At 39.9% G+C, this 25,393-nt stretch overlaps 1 protein-coding gene across 3 annotated transcripts in view; it reads left to right on the plus strand.

The window, feature by feature from the left end:
- Positions 1-25,393, plus strand: part of rab26 (RAB26, member RAS oncogene family) — a 70,286-nt gene that overhangs the window by 18,581 nt on the left and 26,312 nt on the right. For all 3 annotated transcript variants that reach the window (XM_076987942.1, XM_076987945.1, XM_076987943.1), the window contains 3 exons: positions 4,120-4,161; positions 6,268-6,334; positions 11,166-11,218. In XM_076987942.1, coding sequence (XP_076844057.1) covers positions 4,120-4,161; positions 6,268-6,334; positions 11,166-11,218 — 162 coding nt within the window. The remainder of the gene's footprint in view (positions 1-4,119; positions 4,162-6,267; positions 6,335-11,165; positions 11,219-25,393) is intronic.

Below are 25,393 nucleotides of genomic sequence, written 5' to 3' on the forward strand. Positions count from 1 at the left end.
TAGCAGATAAATACTCAAATGGAAAGCCTCTGTCACCCATAGAAACAAAAACATCCAAAAAGGTAAAGGTCTTTAATGTCAAATGTCAGTGGAAAGTCAAGGAACCGTTTTTTTCCAGGAGACGTGCTCTGAATTAAGACAGGGACAACCATGGGGCCATGAGCAGGGGGTACATCAGATCCAGCAGAAGAGTGACAAGTCTAAGACTAGTTTTAATGCCCTTAATAAAGCTTAATATTTCTACAGTGTCTCTGAACTTAATGACTATCACATAATGATTTAACCACCTAATGGATGCTAGCTTGAAATGCAAAATTACCCCAGAGGGAGATTTTTTAATTCTTTTTTTTTAATTCAAGGTCAAAGGCTTCATTGGGGATTACCTCCTGATTATGATGATAGTGGAATGTGTCGGAATAGGCACAGAATTGCCCAGAGTGAGCCAGATGCTGCTGTCTGTCCTTTTGATTTGAGTTTGCCTTGGAGCTGTAGAACGTGCATGCTGTTCACACTACTGAAGCGGTACTGAAGTGCTACTGAAGTGCTACTGATGTTTTGAGTGAGCACCCCTTTTTTGCCACTTAATGAATCAAAACAATGTTCATTTTCTTTCACGACCTATTTTAGCACATCATTCCCCAAGCTGAAGGAACTTCAGAGGCAGGGAAGGTGTGATGTGTAGTCTGATGTTTAGTCTGCTGCCTCTGCTTTTGCACATCCTGCAACGCTCCCAAGTGTTTCCGTATGACGTGTCCTTTTGAAAAACTTGTCTTTAGGAACATGCTACCACTTGCCTGTTCTGGTTGCACCATGTCAAGAATTTTGCTTCTGTATTCTGGACCAAGGTCCCTGTTTGTGGGTTACACCATTGTTCTGCAGCAGGATTAAAATCAGGAATCTATATTGCTTAGTTCCAAATCATATAACGGCCAAGTCTGGTTAAATAAAAGAGTCAATATTAACTGTTCAGGAAAGTTATCTATATCGGTTATTTGTGCTTGAGTGACAGCTAGCCCAGCACAGCAAGCCTTTCCTTTATATACTTTTAAACAATGAGTCTTAATTAGTGCCTGTCCAAGTCTGAAAGGAAGGTGGAGGAAAGCAGGGGGAGAGTGAGAGAGAGAGTTAAAGAGAGAGGGGTGAAGGGGGGAGAGAAAGAGTGTAATTGCGGTGTTCTGCAATGGGCTCCTGAACCCTGTTCCCTCTCACTTTCTCTTCATTCACAACTGGCCACACTATTTATGGCCAGCCCAACTCAGTAACTCAGTAGCTCAGTAACTCATATTTAGTAACTTTTCTGATGCATGTTAGTCATCAAGAAGTGGGTTTTACGGGCACTGTGCGACGACTCAAACGACTCTTGTCTCAGGCCTGGGTGACGCACACTTGCATTGTAGGAGACTCAACAACAAAGAAAGAAGACAGCGCTAATAATATGGAAACGCTGGCAAAAGAATAAAAGAAAAATCGAAAATTACAATAGCGTGATTGCAGGGAGGGAAGAAAACTTGAAAAAAAAGCGAGGGGGAGAGGAACAAACAGAGAAAAAAACATCTCAAGAGGAAAAATAAATTGCGCTTGTGTTTCATTACAGTTCCGTTCTTTAAAAATACCTCGTCTGTAGAAGAGAGAAAAAAGATAGAGTGAGAAAGGGAAGTGAGAAACACAGCAGAGGACAGAACAGGAGTAAAAGAAGGAGACGACTGGAGGGCAGTGTGGGTATAATGCCGGGTAGCTAATCTGATGATTGCGAAATATCGTCTTTCTAAATTACGGAGATGGGCTGGAGGTGTAATGTCCTGCCAGGCAATCACGACAATGGCAAACTCTAGGGTGATTAAAATGTGAAACCATAACCATAATTTATTTAAAATATTGCAAGTGAAGCTAAGATCTGTGTGTATGTGCGTCTGTCTAGACAAAAGCTGCGTAACACAGATGGTGCAGTGGTAATTAAAATCTCTTGCGCGAGTGCCATCTGTAGCTCTAATGTCAGTGCAATGATGTCCGCAAAAAGTACTAGAAAAGGAGATTCAGAGAGGAAACTGTGGTTTCCCCTTCTGCATCCAGTAATGAGGTTCTTACAGTGGGAGATAGGAATATCTCCCACCTGTACCTTGACCCACCCTTAAATATATAAATGTTTTACGTCTGTGAACATCACCCCCTTCTGCCCAACACCCCAATTGCACACCAACTATATATGTCATATGCATGAGATATGTGTGCTGAATGCTAGTCAATAAAGGCCTAAAAGTCTTTTTGTCCTGCAAGGACACTGCATCAATGATTGGTCCGATTTGCCTCTCTAAAGTTGACACCAGATTTACACTTTTTTATGGTTAAATCATTCAAATTGCCACCCTCTTAAGATGGTCACGCCTGCAATTGTAAATATTCAAGCAAACATTTCAGGTGGCTCTCTGAGTTAAAGAGAATGAACTTTCCATCTTAACAGCTGCAGCACAATGCTAGTTTATAGTTATTGGGCAGAGAATTGGAGGCTGCTGAGAGCGGACTTTACACTTGTTTCGTTTATTGCACAGTGGGCAGAATGCTGTTATATCACATATTACAGTTTACCAGTATCTACTCCCTCTGCCATAATGAAAGCGTTTTCTTTTTCTGACAAAAACCCAACTTTTTAATCATCATAATTCCCATTTTGCCTGCTACCAAGCAGAGACGTGCTGTGTAGATTAGTGGAAGCTGAGTGAAAACCTTGTGTTCATGCAGGAGGTTGCGATGACCAGCCTGGAACTGGAGGGGCCCCTGGAAGCCCATGAGTCACGATACGTGATAGGATTTCCCATTTACATCCTAATTTAGAATACTGCCTAGTTTTTAATGGACATGTGCTGTAAAGACAATTCTTGTCAAAATGCTGTTAAATGAGTTAAGGAGTTTTCATGTAATTCAAGGTCTCTTGATGACTGGAATGTGAAGTCTGCTGCTTGTTGTTACTATGTTTTAGCTTATAAATGAATATGACCCCTCTCCTTCCTGACTTTGACCTGACCAGGATGGGTGTGACCTCTCTGTGACACAGCCTGGCTGCCATTCTTACATAAACATTCCCGGATTTTGAATATATTTGAACACATTTAAAATAGGTGACTGTAAAATACTTATTTTAGTTATTTAGTTATTTCAGCAAAATATTTTAAAAATACCTAATTCAAATTTACTGAAGTTTTTGTCTGAATAAAACTATTTTTGATGATGGACATGGATAAAACCAGTAGTGTGTTAATTTCTGTGGATAACACTGGGTCATTCACTTTCAGAAACCATATGACCAAGTATCTATGAGATCGTCTATGAGATTCCCTTTCATGTTAGTTACATTAATCTCACATTATGTATTTTACTCTCACCTTACCCCATATGAAGCTGAAGGAATGTGTCCAGAGAGCACTTTTATGTATTTTTCCTCAGTATTTGGTCACAATGGAGAAAGTACTTTTGAAACTCCTGTCACTCTTTTTTTCTCCCGGGAACAGATTCTAACCTTTTATCCCATTGTTTGCTCTTTATTTCATGTTAGCGTGCTTACCTGTGTTCAGAGCTTGGACTGTGCTGTGGTGTATTCAGCACAACTCATACAGCTAAGGCATGAATCATCACACTTGTGGACTTTAATGCGTTCCATTTTCTAGGTTCAGATTGCATTGAGAGTCCGATAATTGCCCATTTCATTTCTGTCCCAGAAATGACCCTATACTGCACAAACAAAAGGTTTTTAAAAGTGCTCCTGAATACTTATGGCATTTTCTAAAATGCAGAGGTCTGAAATGCAGTGACATGTCACAGGAATCAAAATCAAGCACAAACTACATTGCCTAATTTCAAGTATTAGTGCTATTAAAGTTCCGAGGTTGTTTCTCTGGCAAACATTGGTGGATGTGTGAACATATCCAGGTGGATGTGTGCTTTTGAACATGTGTGCTTTTTATCATATCCAGGTGGATGTGTGCTTTTGAACATGTAAGCTTTTGAAAATACAAGATAAGTCACTGATGCTCACTGAACCAAAGTCAAAAGGGCACAAAACATGGCATTTCTTATTCTGAAGTCAACAGTGAAATGAAAGACATTCCTTTCCTTTTTGTATTGTAGAATAAGGTGCTGAACATCGATGGCGTGAAGGTTAAACTACAGGTAAGAACAACATCCCATTTTTTCGCCCATTGTCATTTTTATCATTTGAGGCAAATCTGTGTTGGAATACGTTTGTTGGACAAATTTGCTTCTACTAAATTAAGCAAAAATGTATCAAATAAATGAAGTAATATACGCATATTTAATTAATACATTTTAAATGTCAACGTATTCATATTTCATTACCATCCATTTATATATTTACATTTGAATGTATATACATATTCTTGGTTATATAGGACGCTGTTCTGTCCATGTACAGTACTAGTAAAAGTTACTCATTAATATGGTTACAGGGACTCTGCTGTGTACATGCCCACATGTATATCTGAGGTTATTGTGAAGTGTTCTGTATTAGTGTCTTAATGTCTATTAGTGAAATAACAGGAAATCTGATCAATGAAAATGATTTTCATTACTGGGGTAGTCCTATAGCAGCCTGGCCTTTCTCAGCATTTTGAAGAAGGGCTATGGCATTATTAGTAAAATGTCACTCTATGTACATGCCATCTTAGCCACTTAGAAACTACATGTGAGTCAGGCACTATCGCGTACCTAATTGAAAAGATTTTTTGAAGGCTGCCCTCCAGTGAAGATTTCATGGTAATTGTGCAGCACTGGCAGGAACGAAAGCGGGAGATGAACTATGAAAGGTATTCCTAAAAACAAATCTGCAGCCTATCACACTGTTGTCTTCACAGCTGTCGAGGATTGCTAACTTGTATTTTGGAATTCAAAAAAATAACATCAGGTTGTGCGTGATTGGAGGGGTAGAGTATTAAGGTCAGGTGTAATTGGAGGGCTGGAGATGTAAGGTTGCAAGTGATTGGAGGGGTGGAGTGATGCAAAAGCCAAACCAGTCTAAATTGAAGTAGTGTGTCTTTTGTTAGGAAGATTCCTGACTTTAAAAGGATTCATCCAGCATTACTAATATTAGAGAGTAACTGTACATTCCATAATAATACCTGCAACATGCCATATCATTCCTTTAAATTATTATACATGAATCAGACATCCACTATTTGAATCAGTTTAACTGGTTTATGGGGAAAATGTAACAAAAATTCAAACACACATTCACATTTCAAAGGGACTAAAAGGACACTCACACACATACACACAAACACAATCACACACACACACGCAAACTTATGTATTTGTACATACACATACATATATGCACATGTATACACACAAATGATAGATTACGTTATAGCAACACTTTTTTTTAAAACTCCATGATTTAAAAAATGTAAAACATTTGGCCTAAAATAGTCTAATGTAGGCACGATGTATAGTGGAACAGTGTAGTGTCAATGTTACATGCAACAGTACAATCTAAGCATTATGTATAGTGTTAAAAATGTTATTTATTTGCATTTCCACTGTAGGTTATTGATTGACATTTAGCCAAAAATCAGGCTTTAGTCAACCAAGAAAAACTCCTTTGTCACGGTCTGATTGGCATTTCAGGCGTGAACGAGTTTCCAATCTGAGACACAAATACGAAGAGTAAATGCAGTGACACTCAAGGACATTTTTTCACCTCAGTGAAGAACTGCGGTTTCAAAGGACACAGGGAACACGAGATTTTATTGTTTTTGCAGCACACACACTGATACCTCAACATGAAAATAGCTGTTTATGAGCAGTACATTTATTGTGAATGTGGTTAACATTGTCTCTTGGCTGTGCTACTGCATATTAATGACTCGTCGTAGTCGCAGGCCTGCAGTCTGTGTTCGAGGGGTTGTGATGGTGCCAGTATACTGTTCTGTCCTCCTGTGTCAGCCCATGTTGGACAGCTCTTCAGTATGGATGGTCTCTGTCTTCTGCATCTCATCAGTCTGTTAAATGAGCCATTTTGATTGAGTGCTACGTGTGTGCTGAGGGGGCAGTTTGCTAATAGTGTGGGCTCCGGAGCAGGATAGGAATCTTTTCACTTTCACATTTTGCCTCTGATTGCAGCCTTGTGAAATTTCTTTGTGTTACAGAACTAGTACTCGATGCACTGCAGGGAAAATAAACAAAGAAAAGGTTTGAGTGTGATGATGATGATGATGATGGTGTCAACGATGATGGCTTCATTTTCTTTATTCTCTGTAGATCTGGGACACGGCTGGGCAGGAGAGGTTCAGAAGTGTGACACACGCCTATTACCGGGATGCTCATGGTGAGTCCTGCCCACCTGTCAGATGAACGCTGCACATGCTTCAGCAGAGACATACTCCCAGTGTGTTCACTGTTAGAGGTCACTTAGAGCAGGCAGGGTGATTGGCTTCTCCGCACTCTAAACATTCAGAGGAACAAGTGGCTTTATCTCTAGGATCAGCCGTGAAGCTTTAATTGTATGTTTTTGTTTGTTAATCAGTTCTTCTTCATGCACACATTTCTGATACTCTACGGTGGAATGAATGGTCAGAGGAGAGCTTTTGAGGCTGTGTGTGTGTGTGTGTGTGTGTGTGACAGAGACAGACAGACAGACAGACAGACAGAGAGACAGACAGAAAAGTAAGCATCACAGATAGACATGTCCTATCTCTATGTAAGCCCACTTTGTTTTCCTGTTGAAGACTGAAGATGTCCCACCTGATTTGTTTAGCCTTACAGCCTAGCACCACATTGTCTTTGTTTCAAATACTACACACACACACACAGGAACCTTACTGTTTAAAACAGATTGTAGTCGGTAACATTACACTTTTAAAGAGATAGTGGAACCTGATATGCTAAACCTCATGTTTTCTATTTAGATCTGGACCTGATCGAGAAGCATTTACATACATGTCTGAGGACCATGCTTGTGCAGGTCCTGCAAAACCCCATGAATATATTTGGATATGTTTCATTGTGGCTGCAAGTCAACGATATTTTCCCCTTTTTTAACAAGAGCGGAGGTGTGTTCTGTTATCTGCTGTCTGTCTGGTTCTATCTACCACTTATTCCCAAATTTACATTCCCGCGATGCACCTGTCTGCCATCTGTGGACAGAATTCCACATCCTGACGTCGTTTTCTCTTCTGCCCTACTGCCAGTACAGAGTGAGGTAATGATGCAATGCAGGGTGTTTAGCCATTTAAGTAGTTAACCCTTTCCTACAGCAGCTCAACACTGGCAGTACTATTCATAGGAAGAACACATACACACACCTACACACCCATCGGCTTATTATGTACACCTCCCACTTTCATACTTATTGTACCTTCAACTAAGACACACATCATATTATCATATAGGTAAGTCATACATCAGCCGGATCTGCATTTCTAGCCTTACTTAATGTGTAGCTGACCATTAAAATGGGCAAAATAAGTGGCTTTAGTAACTTTGAACTTTGGCATGTGTTACCATTAGTCTTACTATCTCCAGCACCATTTCAAATGCCATGCCGTCCTGTGTGTCTACAATAGATATAAGGGCAGCAAAACTGGACCATGACGTTGCCACATGAAAATTCAGCATAAGCAACACAAATCTGTGGAGCCATCCTATTTGGTGTCAGTATTACAAATCAATGTGATTCTCTGGCACACATCAGAGCCCCATAACACCCACTGAAGAATGGATAGCATGATACTGAGCTGGATTGCATTCATATGCTTACCATACTCATACACACCCATGCACACACACACACACACACACACACACACACACACACACACACACACACACACACAGAAGTCATCCTCACAAATCAATAGAGTAAAAGTTTTTTTATTTACCATTATGCTTTAAGAGTTAAAATACCTCCAAATTGTTTATTACATGTAACCAAAGAAATTGCTTGGATGATCTAGTGCAGGGGTGCCCACAAGTTTTCAGCTAGCGAGCTACTTATAAGACGACCAAGTCAGAAAGATCTACCTACTATTTATTTTCTAGCGGCGTGTGTCGATCATTGACGGGGGGGGGGGGGGGGGGGGGGGGGGCGTCAAACGCTGGACATCAACCGTCAGTACAGATGGACGATAGCCTGTCATTCATCCACTACTTTTTAATGTCATGCGATCTACCCACAATTCCTTTGCGATCGACGTAATGGGCACCCCTGATCTAGTGTCTTAACATTGGTACTGCATGCTTCATATTAAACAAACATTTAACTGAAACGAGTCCACAGGAATGTAGGTGTCAAGCTTGAGAACTGAACCATTTTGGACTGACGATGGCATTTTTCATCCTTCCTTTCTTCATCCTCATCTTTCTCTTCATCCTCCCCCTGAACAAACAGTGAATGACAGTATTTTGGGGTGGCTTTTGTGGAAGGATAAAGTGGGGCTTAAAATTATATGAATCAGGCTTGTTAATGATTTCTGATTATAGTCCTTATTGAGCTGCAACTCACACATGCCTCCCCCTCTCCTCTTCGCACTCTAAGATGGCAGTTAGTGAGGGTGAATGTCATTTTGTGAAGATCTCCTTTCATACTCCACATTCACTGTTTAACCAGAATGCCTTCTTCAAAAAACTATTTTTTTTTATAAAGGGAGAAGGCAAACTTTTTTTTACAATATTTTTACCCAGTGTAATAATCAACCTGATAATTAGAAAAAAAGATTTTTAAGCACATGTGGGAATCTGTAATTGTTTATTCCCATAGCCTTATTTTGAGTGCACTGTCTGACTTTGAAGAACCACAGTTCATGAATAGATCAATAAGCAATAAGCAAAATATACAAACCAGCAATCAGTGCAAGGCAATGATTCAAAATAAAAGTTTTTTGATGCTTTAAGAGGTTTTATATCCAGTGCCCCTCAGCCGATATGGTTTTGATAGTTTAATTTCTGAGATTGTGTTCAGTAAGCTGGCACAGGTTAGAAATACTGCAGCATTTTGTAAAACTGCGTGCCATCTAACCTGCCAATTAAATACACTACTAAATCTGCAGTAGTCCAAGGTTTAAAAACATTCCAAATATCACAACACCAGCCTTTAAGATTAAACAAACATTCCAAGAGTTACATCAGTGTAGGTTTTTGCTGGTAGTGACATTGACAAATAAATGCTTTATTATGTGTGATACTTTATTTTTAAAATTATAGTACAAGGTTGGTATTTTGTAATATAAATATATTTTGTTTTCTTATACTTACTATAGCATGGCTATGTTTTGTTTTCAAAGAGGAGGCCTGGGGCAGGAGAGCTCATATACATAACCACACATTTATTTATGTATTTATGTATTATAGGACCAATAAAGCATTCAGTCTGTATGGCCATGTAATTATTATCCTCTGTTTCTTCCAAGTGAAGTAAAACATTATATTAAATTTTTCATGGTTGCAGAATAAATAACCACTTACAGATAAATCCACCAGTCATGTAGACACTCTGCAGTAGTTCTGATGTACTTAGATATATATTCCTGAAGCTCATTCTGCTCAAGGCAGATATGCATTCCATATGTGTGAAACTAATCTAATACACACACTGCCACACACTCAGATTTGCTTTTAATTCTGTTTTATTAGACTCATAAGTCATTTAACCAGAGTGCAGGTGGCAGGATGTGAACAAAGCCCTTAAAACGTGTGTTCATTTCCAAACTGCTCAGAGAAAAGGTCCCATCTTTCAGATGGAGTGTATATCAAATTCTTTTCAAAACCTTCTAACGGGATCCAGAAGTGCCGAAAATACTCTGGATTGCCTCCTTGCTCTTGATTCTTCTTGTCAGACACTAGAACATACCGCTCTGGCCAAACAGTCTACACAAGATGCTAAACTCTGATGTTAAAGTGCAAAATTGAAACTGTCTGGAGCTTGAAGTCTGAAAAGCACTGAAAAGACGAGTAGAAGATTGTAGGTTCGAGTCTTGGATGGACACTTAAACAACCCAACTGTAATCCTTCAAGTCTGAAATGCCCTTGAGATAACATATTAATGTCAATTAATGTTATCTTTGTTAACTAGATGAGTCCACCATAAGACAGATGGGTATTATTATTTTTGGTCTTCAAAAGTGAAGATGGACCCTTAAGAAAGTATGCATTAAAGTGCATTAAATATTGAAACAGATATTCAAAACATTGCCAGTATGATCACTGCTCTTGAAGTTACCCCCAAGAAAGTTACTAGCAGGTGAATGGAGTTGTTTCACAGGACTCGGGCATGATTGAATACCTGTCATCAGAGTCCGGTTTGAAGGAGCTTTGTAATTACATGCACGAGCAACCACATGCCAAAAAAGGCGGGCACGTCCAGGGCTGGAAGTGAGGACAACCGCTAGCCGCCCAGATGCCCAGCTTATAAAGTGCCCTCTGACAGGCCGTCCATGTTACAGATCGATAACAATACTCACAACCTCTTTGGCGCGGTGTGGCCTCCTTAGAGCACAAATTGATTTGCAGATGACACTGCAGCCTCACAGCCTTAACGCCACATGCTGCAGCCACACTATCGGGACGATTTACAGCGCGTGTCAAATTCTGTTTTATACTTGTGTCTCTTAGCATGTTTACTCAGATTTGAATGGTGTGATGAGAGAGGAACAGTACAGTAGCAGGACTGGTCGCCATGTGAGAGCACACGTCCCTTCTTATTCCTACCCTGCAGGTTTAGTTACTGTGTCTGACACGTTTACACAGATATGCATACGGTCTGCAGGCTGTGGAATGTCGATAAAGGCAGCATCCATTCAAACCATTCAGCGCTGTGTGTGCGCGTGTGTCTTTATGCGCAAGTGTGTGTGTGTGTGTGTGTGTGTGTGTGTGTGTGTGTGTGTGCGCGCGCACATGTCCGTTTATCAGAACATTCTGCGATGTGCAGCCTCTCACACCACACGCTGTAATTGCGAGCCATTGTACATCATTCATGGACCTGTCTCCTTAACCCACCAAACAAATCTATAAATTGGCAGCTGAAGGCCAAGTGGCAGATTGGTCAGGATTAGAAAAATAATTCAGGAGTAATAATTCAGCAGTAGTAATTCAGGAGTAGACTGTTTACACTTTGTATTCCTATAGCTCCTGTTCTAATTACATTTGCTTGTTGTTTTTTTCAGCTCTCCTTTTGTTGTACGATGTGACAAACAAAGCGTCCTTTGACAATATTCAGGTAAGACCCACATATATATATATATATATATATATATATATATATATATATATATATATATATATATATATATATATATATATATATATATATATATATATATATTCATTATCATTATCATTCTAATCAATAATTGTACATTGAGTACATTGAAAGGCGCTATATAAGTTGAACGTTCATTCATTCATCATTCAATAATTGCTCATAGTTCTTATAAGAAATCTATAGTTTAGAGTCTTTGCAAGTCTTTGTAAAACTGTTTATTCAGTGCTGCAGTAGTTATGTGGTGACACTTGTCTGTGTGTTTGTTGCATGTGCACATAAAGTAATACAGAAGCCTTCTGTACACTGGGACTTTGATAAATACAATTGTGACGTTAGTAGAGTGATCAGGGTCATTTTATTCACATCAACATTGAAGTGAATGAGTTTTTTTAGTGATTCATGATTCTGCCTGATATGGGAGGTGTGTACACATACATGCACGCACACACACACACACACACACACACACACACACACACACACACACACACACACACACACACACACACACACACACACTTTTATTTAACATTTTTTAATTTTATTTTTGGGTGAAAATGTGATTTACTCTCTGATCCTCATCTCACACATTTGAGTTGCTGATGCACTCATGATGGTGTGTGTGTGTGTGTGTGTGTGTGTATGTGTGTTTGTATGCACGTGTGCACACTTTAATGCAGTCCTAATTCATCTAGTACGTGAATGATTAAAAAAAGAAGAAAAAAAAGAGAAATCTCATTATGCAGCCATTTAGCAGAGATGTGTCTGTGTCACAACAATAAAGACAATCATCGGCAGTTAAAGATGCAGTTTGTAGTTTTTTGTTTATTTGCCTGCAAATTAAAATGCATTCATGATAAAAATACAGACGAAGCTAACATTATTTTATTTGTCTAATATCTTTTGTCTGGCTAAAACCTACCCCAGACCAGAGTTTTTTCACAGCAGTCCATACTTTTAACACTACATGCTGAAACATCTTTATACAGCTAAAGTATCAGGCCATATGTTAGCTAAATGTAAGCATGTAGGTGTGGTGTTTACTTCTGATGCATGTAAGGATTTTCCTTTATCTATAACAAACTGCACATGCTTCGCACTGTTGCACTGATGCTGCAGCACAGTGAGTCATTCCCACAGCAGCAGCTGACTAAAGCACACACAGCGTTCGGTGGCCACCTTCCTGCTCCGTGAAACATGGTGAAAACAGTATTGGCCCAGTATTGTAGCTTGTGTAGATCTGTGAATGCATTTTCGAAAATGTCATTGTTTTTCAAATGTGATTATCCTTGGGTTTCCTCCTCAATGGGCATGATGCATGCTGAGAATACTTGCCACACCCCATTCTGTAATCTGATTGTCTGATGACTGATGGCTAATGGCGTTCACTTCTCATTTGCATAAAGGTGAGAAATGTTTCATTTTCCCCATTGCCTGCTCTGCACTGATCCCATGCACTCCCTGGAAAGTGAATGATGCAAAAACAAAGAAAACCTCAAAAAAAAGCACTAGCTTCAATAAGCCCCCATCATTTTAGCTGCTTAACTATTCCACTAGCTAGCCTCAACAGACTAATACCAATAAGTCCCATTTGTTAGTTGCCTCTCTAGGTTAGCAATATAATATGCTCTTTACGGCTAATAGCATTCTTGGTAACCTAGCTAACTGCGCTCTGCTTGGTTGGAGCTTGGAGCTTTTGTGTGCAATAACTTGGACTCTTTAAATTACGTCACACAATAGCTAATATATACCATGATTTTGTTCTTGTGCTATTATCAAGGCTCTCTGTCACTGAAATGGAATATTATAATAAATTTTTAATGACCTATCAGGCATATTCAGTTCATTTAGTTGAAGAGGATTTAGGTTTTTGCTGGGGTGGAGAAAGGTAATCAGAAGCATCAACTATTGCACAGCTGCATTGTATATCACAGTTATTTCATATCATCTCTGATATCAACAGATTCATTTTATGTCCAGGATGTCACGTTTGGGGCGTAGCGAAGAACGAGACAGAAATCCTTCTTGACTTTGAACGAACGTGACGTTTAATTGTACAAATAGCGCAGACAGCGCACACAGAACACGGTAACACACACACACGTGTATGACTCAGACAACGACGAGCACAGGACACTGCGCGAACGCACATTAAGTAGACAAACCACATAAGTCCCACGTGATTACGAGACGAGCCACAGGTGAGACGGATGATCACAAGACATAACCGCACCTACGGAGATCCACAGACGCAGACTAGGGCTGTGTTCGAAATAGTCTACTACATACTACTGGCATATTGATCGAGCCCCAAATCAGTATGTCGTATGCAGTATGTGACCAAAATGAAAATTTCCAGTACGCGAAACATACCCGGATGACTTACTACTTCTGCAAAATATTCCAGTACGCGAACAGAGCTATCTTCGTGGTGTAGGCTACTGCATCCCATCATGCAACGCTACGTTCACGTGACCCCGTAGTGTGCTTTGCTTTTGTCGCATACTGGAAACTGTACTGCATACTACTACGAGGACCAGTATGCAGTATCCAGTATATACTGAGTCCAGTATGCAGTATCCAGTATGTAGTAATCTATTTCGAACACAGCCTAGGAGTCGTAGACGACGTAAACACACGCCCAAAAGGGAGGGGCCGGGGTCCTCAACGTGACACAGAAACACATTTTTGAACAACAAATTGAAACTTTGTGAGACATCGATTCCTCACTTTCCTCTGAAGGTCAAACTGTATAAGTTATATGTCTATCCAGCCTACACTTTGGCACAGGTATTTAGCATGAGTACCTTTTTAAGATTTTGGTCAAAAAAAAAAAAAAATCAAAAAGATTTTATGTCCATAATAATGATGTAGTGTAATTATGAGCCATAATAAAATAGTCAATGATAAAAGGATAAATGGAACACAGTGAGTTGCATGAACACATTATACTATGAGACATTATAGTCCTTCAGAAGGAATTATAGTGACATTATAGCTCAGATTAAGGTGATTATGGTGAATGGGAAAAAAAGAACTAAAAAACCCCGTATCCATGAGTGTCTCAGTGTGAACCCTATTGTTAATCCCATCGAAAATCTCTAGCAAAGAATAAGCACATTAATCCAAGATGTGAAGCATTTAATACCAAGTTAATAGATACTTCTGCCCCCAAACTGCCTTCAGGAATTATGTATTATTATATATTGTAGTTAATTGTCTAGCATAAATCTATTAATTAAAATAAGGCTTGTGTTAAAAGTTAATGTACTTACTTTATTTACGTATTTGGAGCAGTAGGCTTTGTTATATAGTGATGATTTTTTATTTATGATCTAAATAAGCAAAATGTAGTGGAGGAGGGAGATTTAGGGGTTAAGGGTTTGAGACTTTTAAAGCTAGTTTTGTGCTTCTCATCAGTAATGTAGCATGGATAATACGAGTCATTTGGAAGCTTCGCAGTGTAAACCTAATGGAGTGGAAGAGTATGTAGGTAATATGGTTGCTGTGTTTGAGCAACGATTTAACATTACATGTCATATCTCCTATTTAAGCATCTACTGAGGTTTAATTGACTGTTTCTCCCTGCTCTTCTGTGGAAAGCAAAAATGCAAACACTAATTGCCTATCCCCACTTCTTCTGCTATGTCTCTCTCTCTCTCTCTCATTTGGCATGCTTTACTGCTATGTCTGGATATTTATCAGATTTCGAGAACAATAAAATGACTCTTTAAGTCCCTGTCTTGACCTTCCTGACCTCTGGCAGCAGCTATTGATCAAAGTATCAGTGATTTGTATTTTAAACTGTTTTGACCCTGATGGAAGCATTAGATGTATGGAAAATATATGAGGTATGCATGATTGACATTAACCACAACAGAAAAAAAGGTATATTTAGAAGTGAAAAAAACTGAAAAAAAACAGACATTGAGAGTACTGGACATGGCAGGTGACGTCATACTCTCTGGCATGAGGCTATGGCAGGACTCCAAACTCAGCATCCAAACTCATTCATAGCTATTTCAGGAGACGTCAGTCATGATTAACTATCCACCGTACTTCCAAAATTCCACGTTGTTTCCCTCATAGCAAGCCATGGGTCACCAAAGTCCTGGAGGAACTACTCAACAAGAAGAAGCAGATCTTCACACAGAAGGACAAGTCCTACAGAAGGAAGCTCAAGGAGAAACTACAGCAAAATGCAAGGGAGGTGTGGACTGGCATGAAGCAGATCACTGGCTTCAAAAAACAACCATCTGTCAGGGGCAGTCTGGACAAAGCCAATGAGCTAAAAATGTTTTTCAACAGGTGTAGAGACTCTCCCTCACCACACCACCCTGTACACACCACCACTCAACCCCCTAACCATCACCACCCTGTACACACCACCACTCAACCCCCTAACCATCACCACCCTGTACACACCACCACTCAACCCCTTAACCATCACCACCTTGTACACACCACCACTCAACCCCCTCATCCCACCACCCTGTACACACCACCACTCAACCCCTCTCACCACACCACCCTGTACACACCACCACTCAACCCCTTAACCATCACCACCCTGTACACACTACCACTCAACCCCCTAACCATCACCACCCTGTACACACCACCACTCAACCCCCTAACCATCACCACCCTGTACACACCACCAATCAATCCCTCTCACCACACCACCCTGTACATACCACCACTCAACCCCTCTCACTATCACCACCCTGTACACACCACCACTCATCCCCCCTAAGCATCACCACCCTGTACACACCACCACTCAACCCCTCACACCATCATCACCCTGTACACACCACCACTCATCCCCCCTAAGCATCACCACCCTGTAAACACAACCACTCAACCCCTCACACCATCATCACCCTGTACACACCATCACTCAACCCCCCTAACCATCACCACCCTGTACACACCACCACTCAACCCCCCTAACCATCACCACCCTGTACACACCACCACTCAACCCCACTCATCCCACCACCCTGTACACACCACCACTCAACCCCCCTATTCATCACCACCCTGTACACACCACCACTCATCCCCCCTAAGCATCACCACCCTGTAAACACAACCACTCAACCCCTCACACCATCATCACCCTGTACACACCATCACTCAACCCCCCTAACCATCACCACCCTGTACACACCACCACTCAACCCCACTCATCCCACCACCCTGTACACACCACCACTCAACCCCCCTATTCATCACCACCCTGTACACACCACCACTCAACCCCACTCATCCCACCACCCTGTACACACCACCACTCAACCCCCCTCAGCCCACTGCCACTGCCTGTGGCATCACAGCCCCCGCACATAAGAGTAACGACCAGCCAGGTTAAGAGACAGCTGAAGAAGCTGACACCAGGCAGAGCTGCAGGAATCAGCCCAAGGACACTGAAGGTTTGTACTGCCCAGTTATGTGGGATCCTTCAGCAGCTCTTTAACCTGAGCCTCAAACAGGAGTTAACTTCGGGCTATGGAAAACATTCCGCCTGGTCTATGTCTACTATCTCTTTGAACATCTACAGACCATTGACCCTCACATCATACAACATGAAATTCACGGAAATACTAGTGCTGGCTCATCTCAGACGTCAGGTCATCCCTTATCAGCAGCAGGAAACCATGAATGATGTTGTTATCTACTTACTGCAGAAGGTGTACGCCCATCTGGACCAGAATGACACCACAGTGAGAATCACTTTCTTTGATTTCTCAAGTGCATTCAACACCATTGAACTTGATCCCCTCAGATTGAGTGAGACGATGGTTAGAATGCAAGTGAAGAAGAAGACCATGATTGGTCACTGACTACCTGCCTAACAGACCGTCGTTTGTGCAGCTTGGAGCACACTGGTCTGAACTTTTGGTCAGTAACACTTGAGCACCTCAAGGATCCCTCCCCCTTTCTCTTCACCCTGTACACCTCCAAGTTCCAGTTCAGGTCAGAGATTTGCCTAGATTTATCTATCTATGTATCTATCTGTCTGTCTGTTGATTATGTGATCAATCTGCTTTTACTCATGCATTCATAAGTACCAATATGGCTAATTTCTGACCTACTTCCATGTTCTGTTATTGATGTATTTTTATTTGCATTCTTGCTCTTGCCAGGTCCTGCTGGGTTTCATAGCAGGGTGTATAACGGCACAGTATCATGTCTATCACTCATAGATTTATGCTAATTATACCAATTCCAGCAAAGAGAACAAAGGTGTGTGTGAAAATAGATTCTATCTCTGAGTTATGAGCACAACAAACTGACCTCAGTGTGTCTGTGTGTGTGTCTGTGTCTGTGTGTGAATGTGTAGGTAGTGTGTGTGAGTGTGAGATTAGTGTGTGGGAGTGTGTGGCAGGTATCTAATCTGCATGAAAATTCTTCATACCAACACAATGATATAACATCATGTCAACAAATTCAGCCCTTTTTTGGCTTATAAATATTACATCTGCAGTTTCCCTAGTAATGGGTCATTAATTATAATATGTAATTTACATATTATAATTATTTCTCTTGTATTACAGTTGCATCACAGAGAACCTAGATCCGCTGTGGCAGTTTTTAAATACACAGGAAGTCAAATGGAGAGCATACACACCTCATCTTACACTCCCACAAACTCTCAGTCAATCAGGAAGTAGTTTACACCAGGGGTTTAATAAAGGTTGGCTTATCAGCGCTCTTTTCCTTAAGTTGGGAATGAATATCTTTTCTTTATAGCTATTTGATCTCCTAACATGTCTGTGTGTGAAAAAGTGTGTTATGATCCGCTGAGGTGTAAACAATACAAAACCTCAAACTGCCTCATATGAGAGACCTTGTGTCATGTAGAGACCATCAGAGTTATTGCAATTTTAAAACTTCAATACACATTCCAAATTTACATTTTTCTCATTTTACATTACATATTTTTTTATTCCCAATCTTGGAACTAGCATAAACATCCTGTTTACACCGAGCTGAGGAAGTTGAGAGAGGCAAACTGCAGCGAAGGTGATGAAACTCTTCGTTCTCAGCCCAGCTCGGTGAATGAATGGGTGGGACTATGAGCATGTACACAGGTGCAAGCCCCAAAGGCCATTCTAATGAGCTGTTTTGAATGGTTAGCACCGTTGTTGGACACACGTACGTCATATAGCAACTCGGGAAACTCTGTGTTTTTGATTTGCTCATTTTTGATTTGACTTCATTCATGTTTATTTTTAGCATTCTTCTAGACATCTTTTTGCTACCCCTTCTCTGCATGCCACTGCTAAGAGTTGATGGTAGGGCAAGACTGAAGGTAAAACTATACAGTACAATACAGGTGATGACCAGTGTGTGTCCAGCTAAGAAAAGCTTTAGATCTTTGATAGATGGGCAGCAAAAAAAAAACATGAAAGAGTTTCAGGATTCAAAGCTCTGAATCCCTCTGCTGATTGTAATCAAACATAACAAAGGTGCACACTGGTAGATGCTGGGTCTTGAAATGCCTGGCCTCTCTGTAAGCACGTGTATGAAGAAATCTGACACAATAGGGGTGCCCCTAAAAATGTCCATGTCCAGTGCCCTGTTTTAGACCTGTGCCGTTTGAGCTGGAGTGCTTAAAGAAGACTGTAGTTCTGCTTTGAGAGGAGATGAAGTCGTTATCATCATCCGGAGAGAGGTGGCAGTGATGCCACTGGGTGTGTTACACCTCTTTGGTCTTGAGTCGTCTGCTGGGTTCTGTGTTCTGCGCACATCTGCTGCCTGTTATTTCAGTTCTGCGTTTAACACTTTCAGTTCAAAAGTTGCAGCAGATGAGTTACACCTTTTAATTTCTCTCTTGTAACCGTGTTGTGATGTAATGACAAAGGATACGAGTCCAAATTGAAACGGATCTTTACAGAACCATTGGAAGAAAGGACAGGTGTGTATTTGAACCAGGTCTGATGGATCTGGAACAGGGAACAGGTGAACACAGCAATGGGGGAGAGGGGCAGGTGAAAGTAGAGCTTGGGGGAAAACGCAATGCTAAGAGGGTAAGATAGTGACACATTTGTGGTGTGTAATGTAGGGACTTGGATATCCCTGCATGATAATGATGGCCGCAGCCATTTTTCTTTGGTCGCACTGTCTAAGCGAAATCAGTGATCGCAAGCGCGCTGTAAAAAAAATCGCTGTTTTCATTGGTTTGTAGGAGGTTCTTCCCAGAGTTTTCGTAATATGATATAACTGAATGTCCGCTTTCTTTCATCCCGTTAGAAGAATTTGCATTTCGCGCTTCTGTTTCTTTTTGAGCCTGCTTGAAATTTAATTTTTGAACAGTCGCGTTTGGACCGTTCAAAAACATCGTGGGACTGTTCAAAAGATATTAATAGATAACCGGACCTTTACATTATATTCTTGTTTATTGTTTCCTTAAGTTTTATCCCAGTCTGTACAGTTTAAAGTAGTTTTTTAAGGGTCCCAAGGCGGGCACGGACTAGCCACATGCTAAAACTAGCACACATTTCTTGATCACAAGATTTCCTTTCGTTTTAGGTTAATTGCATTAAAAAATAGGGCCCATTTAAATGTGAATATCTTTGGACTGGCTTGATCAAATGTGACAATTAAGGCATCTTTTTTTTGTTACATTGTGCTGCATCTAATAAAACTATTTTAAATGTGATTAGGTAATGTTGAAAAAAATGTCCAAGTCACTATGTAATGCCATAATCAGATAGAGGGCACAGTGAGGTCATGCAGTATATATATTCATTACTTCAGTAGAAGTATAGATACTAGGTTTTAAAAATAGAAGTTGTAGAAGTTGAAGTATCGACTCAATCATTTTCAAAACTACTTAAAGTATAAAAGTAAAAGTAGTGTAAGGGGAAAATGCCATTAAGCAGGGCCTATAGGGCACTACCCCACTTCCCTCCAAAAATATTTTTCTGAAAGCCATATTGACTATAATGTTATTTAAAAATGTTAATGTAAAAAAATAGGGACGCACTAGGCTAACTGTTTCAGATGCATATATGCCCATTAAAATGAATGCATTTTAGTAAAATGCAAATTTATTAAAACCATATTGTCAAGGTGGCGAGGGAGGGGCAGTGAGGGAGTGATGCACCACACAACACATTTATTACCATGACAACAAATACACAGATGACAAGACAAATAATTCAAAAACCTACAACAGAGCACTTTTGATATACAGCTGGTTAGCTGGTCTTCCTGGATACCAGCCTCCTTGCTGGTGCTTAGTTGGGACATTTCGCTCAAGTTCTCGAGTCTGCTATCTCATTTCTAGAGTGTGACTTGACATGTGCGATTGATTGCACACAAAGCATTAAGGTGTGGGAATGGTATATGTTTATACTTCTGATCCCACCACAATCAAATCCACTCTATCTGGATTTATCTGGATAGTTTTTTTATGATGACAAGCCAGATTGAGAACAAGCCAAAATGAAATAGGAGTAAGGAGGCAATTTCTAAAACGTAAGGAGTAGAAAGTACAGATAATTGCGCAAAAATGTACGGAGTAGAAGTAAAAAGTCAGATGAAAAATAATTACTTCAGAAAAGTATAGATACTTAAGTAAGTTAACAAAATATTTGTACTTCGTTACCTCTGTATATAACTAACCGCTTCACTGAAGCTTCTCTAATCCCATTGTCTTTGGCTAATGCACATAGGCGGATTTCTATCCTCACATCTGAAATCGACAGTTTGTGCAGTTGTGTCTAATTTTAAACTTGAAGAAGGTACATCAGATGGCATTTGACCTCAGGACAGTGAGTGAATGCAGAAACATATCCTTTATAGTTCACCTAGGTCACTTACCCAGGTTATTGCTTAGAAATGAGCAGGACTTCATATTATGATTGATAGTAGCATTCGTATTAGTTCAACTTTAATTTATATGCCTATTTCAAGCCAAAGATTGCTGTATAGTAGAAAGATATGCACACACACAACATGAGATGGAGACAGTACTGAGTGAACAATAAACAGGAATTGATGACACATTGTAGTTGGAGAGCATGTGCTAATACTAGGGGAGTATACTAGGCTATGGAATGCTCGTCTGTGAGTACAAACTAAATATGAGACGGTTTATCTGAACCAGACTGCTGTTAAACTTACAGGAAGTAAAATGTGTCCTTCTCAGTAGCCAACTTATGAGGACACATACTGAAAGAGCAACTTTCTTCATTCAAATTTCTTTATAATTTAGAATTCTTACATCATAAAATTATAACATGCTTTCCACACAATGTTGTAAAAGCAAAATTCTCTACCGAATGCAATATCACATTAACAAAATCTAATTGATTTTTTTTTTTTGTAATGTGCAAGTGTAGCTTTTTTACTTTTATACCAAACATCTGTTTGAGCCAATAAGCTCATTTCAGAGCACATTTATGTAGCTTCTTGCTGGCAGTCCATCACTTGACTATTACTGGTGTCCGTATGCTGCTGCTGAAGCTGACTGTGCAGTTTTTTAAGACATTTTGACACGATACATTAATCCCATATCAAATGTGCTCCTGAGAGGCCGCTATAATGACTGCCCTTAGCCAAACACCGCAACATCAGACACACACACGTGTGAGAACTCTTCCATGGGATGCACTTTCCTTTCCAAGCTGATGAAAGAAGCTGTGGGTGATGTCATATACAAATCACTGGCATCTGACCTCCCAACCTGATCTATAGCTTCATGCCTTTCATCTTCTATTTTCTTCTCAGCTCCATCTTGTCTGAATATTTATATTTATGTTTATGGAACATTCTTACCAAACACACGACAGCTTTCTTTGTTCCCACCATAATTAAAGCAAATATCATAATTTGACACTCTGAACTGGCCACAGATGTCCTTGGTTTTCACCTCTACAGAACAGCAAAATTGATTGTTGGTGGAACCTGTTTTTATATCAATGAAAGTTGGTGTACAGATGCCATAGTGGTAATTAAATGCCACTCAAATCTCAAAACCTCTTGAAATGGTATGCTTTTTTATTTATCTTGGAAATTTTCTTCAATCATTTTTGCTGGAGTGTACATTCCTCCCCATGAAAGGAGGCTCTAACTGAACAGGTTACTAGAGCAGAGCACAAACACAATTATTCTGATTTTGTTGTTTTAGGGGACTTGAACAGAGCAAATCTAAGTCATGACTATTGATATCAGACAGCATAATTCCAGCCCTACCAGGGAAAGCCAGACATGGTGATGGTTTATAGACTGCATATGGCTGATTGTCTTATGGTTTGGGACTCTCTGATCACTTCCTCTGTATGAAGCCTCTGTGATGAACACCTCGGTGATACTTGTGTGAGTACACCTGAATGATGCCTCAAACCCTCTGCTGGACTTCCTACAACTTGTGTACTGAAGCAACAGGTCTGTTCATGATGCAGTCAACATGGATCTGCACTCCAGCCTTCAATGTATTAATTGCCTGAGAATGTGTCATAGAATGTTATTTTTATGGAGTATCCTATCGAAAATAATTGTTCCAGAACTGCTCCAAAACTCACCAAGATCTCACAAAGCTCAGTGTCCCTGCTTCCACCTACCGGTGGTTTACTGGATAATGTCCTCAGAGGTAGGACACCGCAGGTGAGCTTTGGGAAATTCTTGCTGACTACACAGTTAATCGATACTGGATGCTCAAGGATGTGTCCTTCTTACTGAACACTAATGATTGCACTTCCAAGCACCTGTCAGTCAAAGTTCTGATGTTTGCGGATGACAGCCATCTCTTCTCATCCAAGACAGTGGATTGGTCTGCATATTGGCAGATAATTGATCAACGGTCCTTTGGGGAGCTGTCATAATAACTTTGAGTGAAATGCATTCAAAACACCTCCACCCCACCCCATGGCCCACCATTCTGTACACTGTAGCAATTGATATATTTTGAGTTTGAACAGTCTGCAGGCACCTGAAATGAGACACCAATATACATTCTACAACAACTGAGAAAGTTCATCCTAATGCAAAAGCCACTGGTCCAGGTCTACACACCTTACGAGTTGATATTCACCACTTCCATATGAGTGTCCAGCTCTGCCACCAATCCTTCACCAACTACAGCACATCATCAGCTGTGCAGGAAAGACTATAGATACAAACCAAAAAGTCTTCAACACTTTTGTACCAGCAGAAGAGCAGAATCATTGCTGAGCCCTTAAACCCTGAGCATACCCAATCTTATTCCAACTTCTCCATCTGAGAAGTGCTTATGAGAGTCTAAACAAAACTGTTTCTAGCAGTGTTAGGGTTTGGGTGACTGGAGCATTATACAGGTTCTCAATAATATTTTGATATTTAATAATTTTGAAACAGTTTTTCAAATTTTTTTCATTGTAGACTGTGGCAGTGATACAGTATAACAAAAGATAAAATTTTTCAAACTAGGGAATTGACAGGCTCTGAATTCTCTTGATGGTTTGTTGGAAAGTATTTGAGTTTTATTAGCAATATGAGAGAGTACATTTCTATTCTGATTTATTCATGAGAAATACATGGTTTCTTGCATTTTCATTTTTTGATATCCTCCTTCATGTATCACAGTGAAAAAGAAACCAAAAAGCAGCAGCACTGAGATAGTCAAACTGAGATATTTATACTGAGATAGTCATACCGAGATAGTCATACTGAAATACTTAATGTCTCAAATCCCAAAGGACATACAATAAGGCGTGTATATATATATATATATATATATATATATATATATATATATATATATATATATATATATATATATATATATATATATATATTTATTTATTTTGTATTATGCTTGCCCAAGGAAAGTCTGTATGCCACCGCTAAAACAAACAGCAGCACAGTGTTCATTGTCAGCTGTACAACTATAGCATGAGCTAAGGACCCGCCTACTGTTCCAGAGTAGCCAATGTTGGCAACTGTCTTCTGCTGGGTCAAATTCTATCACAAGTGTCTACTCTAAACCTTAGAAAAAAATGCCATAATTTAGTCTGACTCCTGTAATGGTTAGAATTTGTGTGAGAAAGCTACTATGTGCATGACTCAGAGTACGGTTGTTTGAGAACTCAGCAGAACAGAAGAGAAAGTCTGACTTGCTTCTCCTGGCTTCAGCTCACTACACTGCCAGTTCTTCTCTCTGTTCTTTGCACATTCTATCTAGGGCTTGCTCACCGGATCCATTATCAGAGAAATGTGTGTAAAACCAAACCTGGGATCAAATCTCAGGAGTTTATAGAACAATGTGATGGCTCAAACGAGAAGTTTTTTTTTAAGAAACAAAAATTCACTTACCTCTTGGTTTGACTTCCAGTGGATACCACAAAGTGTGTCCTCCAATGTATATGTCCTTTCTCCTTCCCTCTGCGGGGAAGGCCTCATTGTTAATGTTAGTGAATTCCGTTAGCCATTTGTCTTTCTTCATGGTCAGTAATCTGAAAAGACTCCCTTTTGAGTAAAGAAAATAAGATTTGTGGTGTGTCCCAATTGCACACTATATACTGATCTTAATAGTACAGGTTTGACGGGATAGTTCACTACTATCACAGAAAGATAGATAGTTCACAGAACGCTGTACTCATATCGTACTAACAGGACATGTTGAAGTGTTGCTATGCATTTCCTAACAGATTTCATATGAAAATATAAATCATTTGGTGTGTTTGTTAATTATAATATAGTAAAACCCTGGAAGCGATGCAGTCGAGTTCTGAATAAATTTTCCCCATAAGAAATAACTGAAAACGGATTAATCTATTCTCAAACATAATGTCACACGAATGCCTTCTTACTGTTGTTTTTGTTGTTGTTTTCCTCTTCTGCTTTTCTGCTCTTTCTTAGGACCCATATTTTTTGTCTAAAACAGTACAAAAAACAACAAAAGCTTAGAGCACAGCCTCAAAATGGTTTAAAACCCATTGAACAACAACGCCAACTAACGGCAACAAGCAGCATATAACCGAAGCATCGGGTTGAAGTTTTGTTCGAACTCCGAATATGTCGAGTACTGAGGCGGTCGAGTTCCGGGGTTCTACTGTACTTCAAAAAATAATCAATCCAAATTCTACTGGCATTTATGCACACTTTCGACTGCAACTGTCTTCATTGACCAGCCTA

The sequence above is a fragment of the Brachyhypopomus gauderio genome, unplaced genomic scaffold, assembly GCF_052324685.1.
Source record: "Brachyhypopomus gauderio isolate BG-103 unplaced genomic scaffold, BGAUD_0.2 sc57, whole genome shotgun sequence".
NCBI lineage: Eukaryota > Metazoa > Chordata > Actinopteri > Gymnotiformes > Hypopomidae > Brachyhypopomus > Brachyhypopomus gauderio.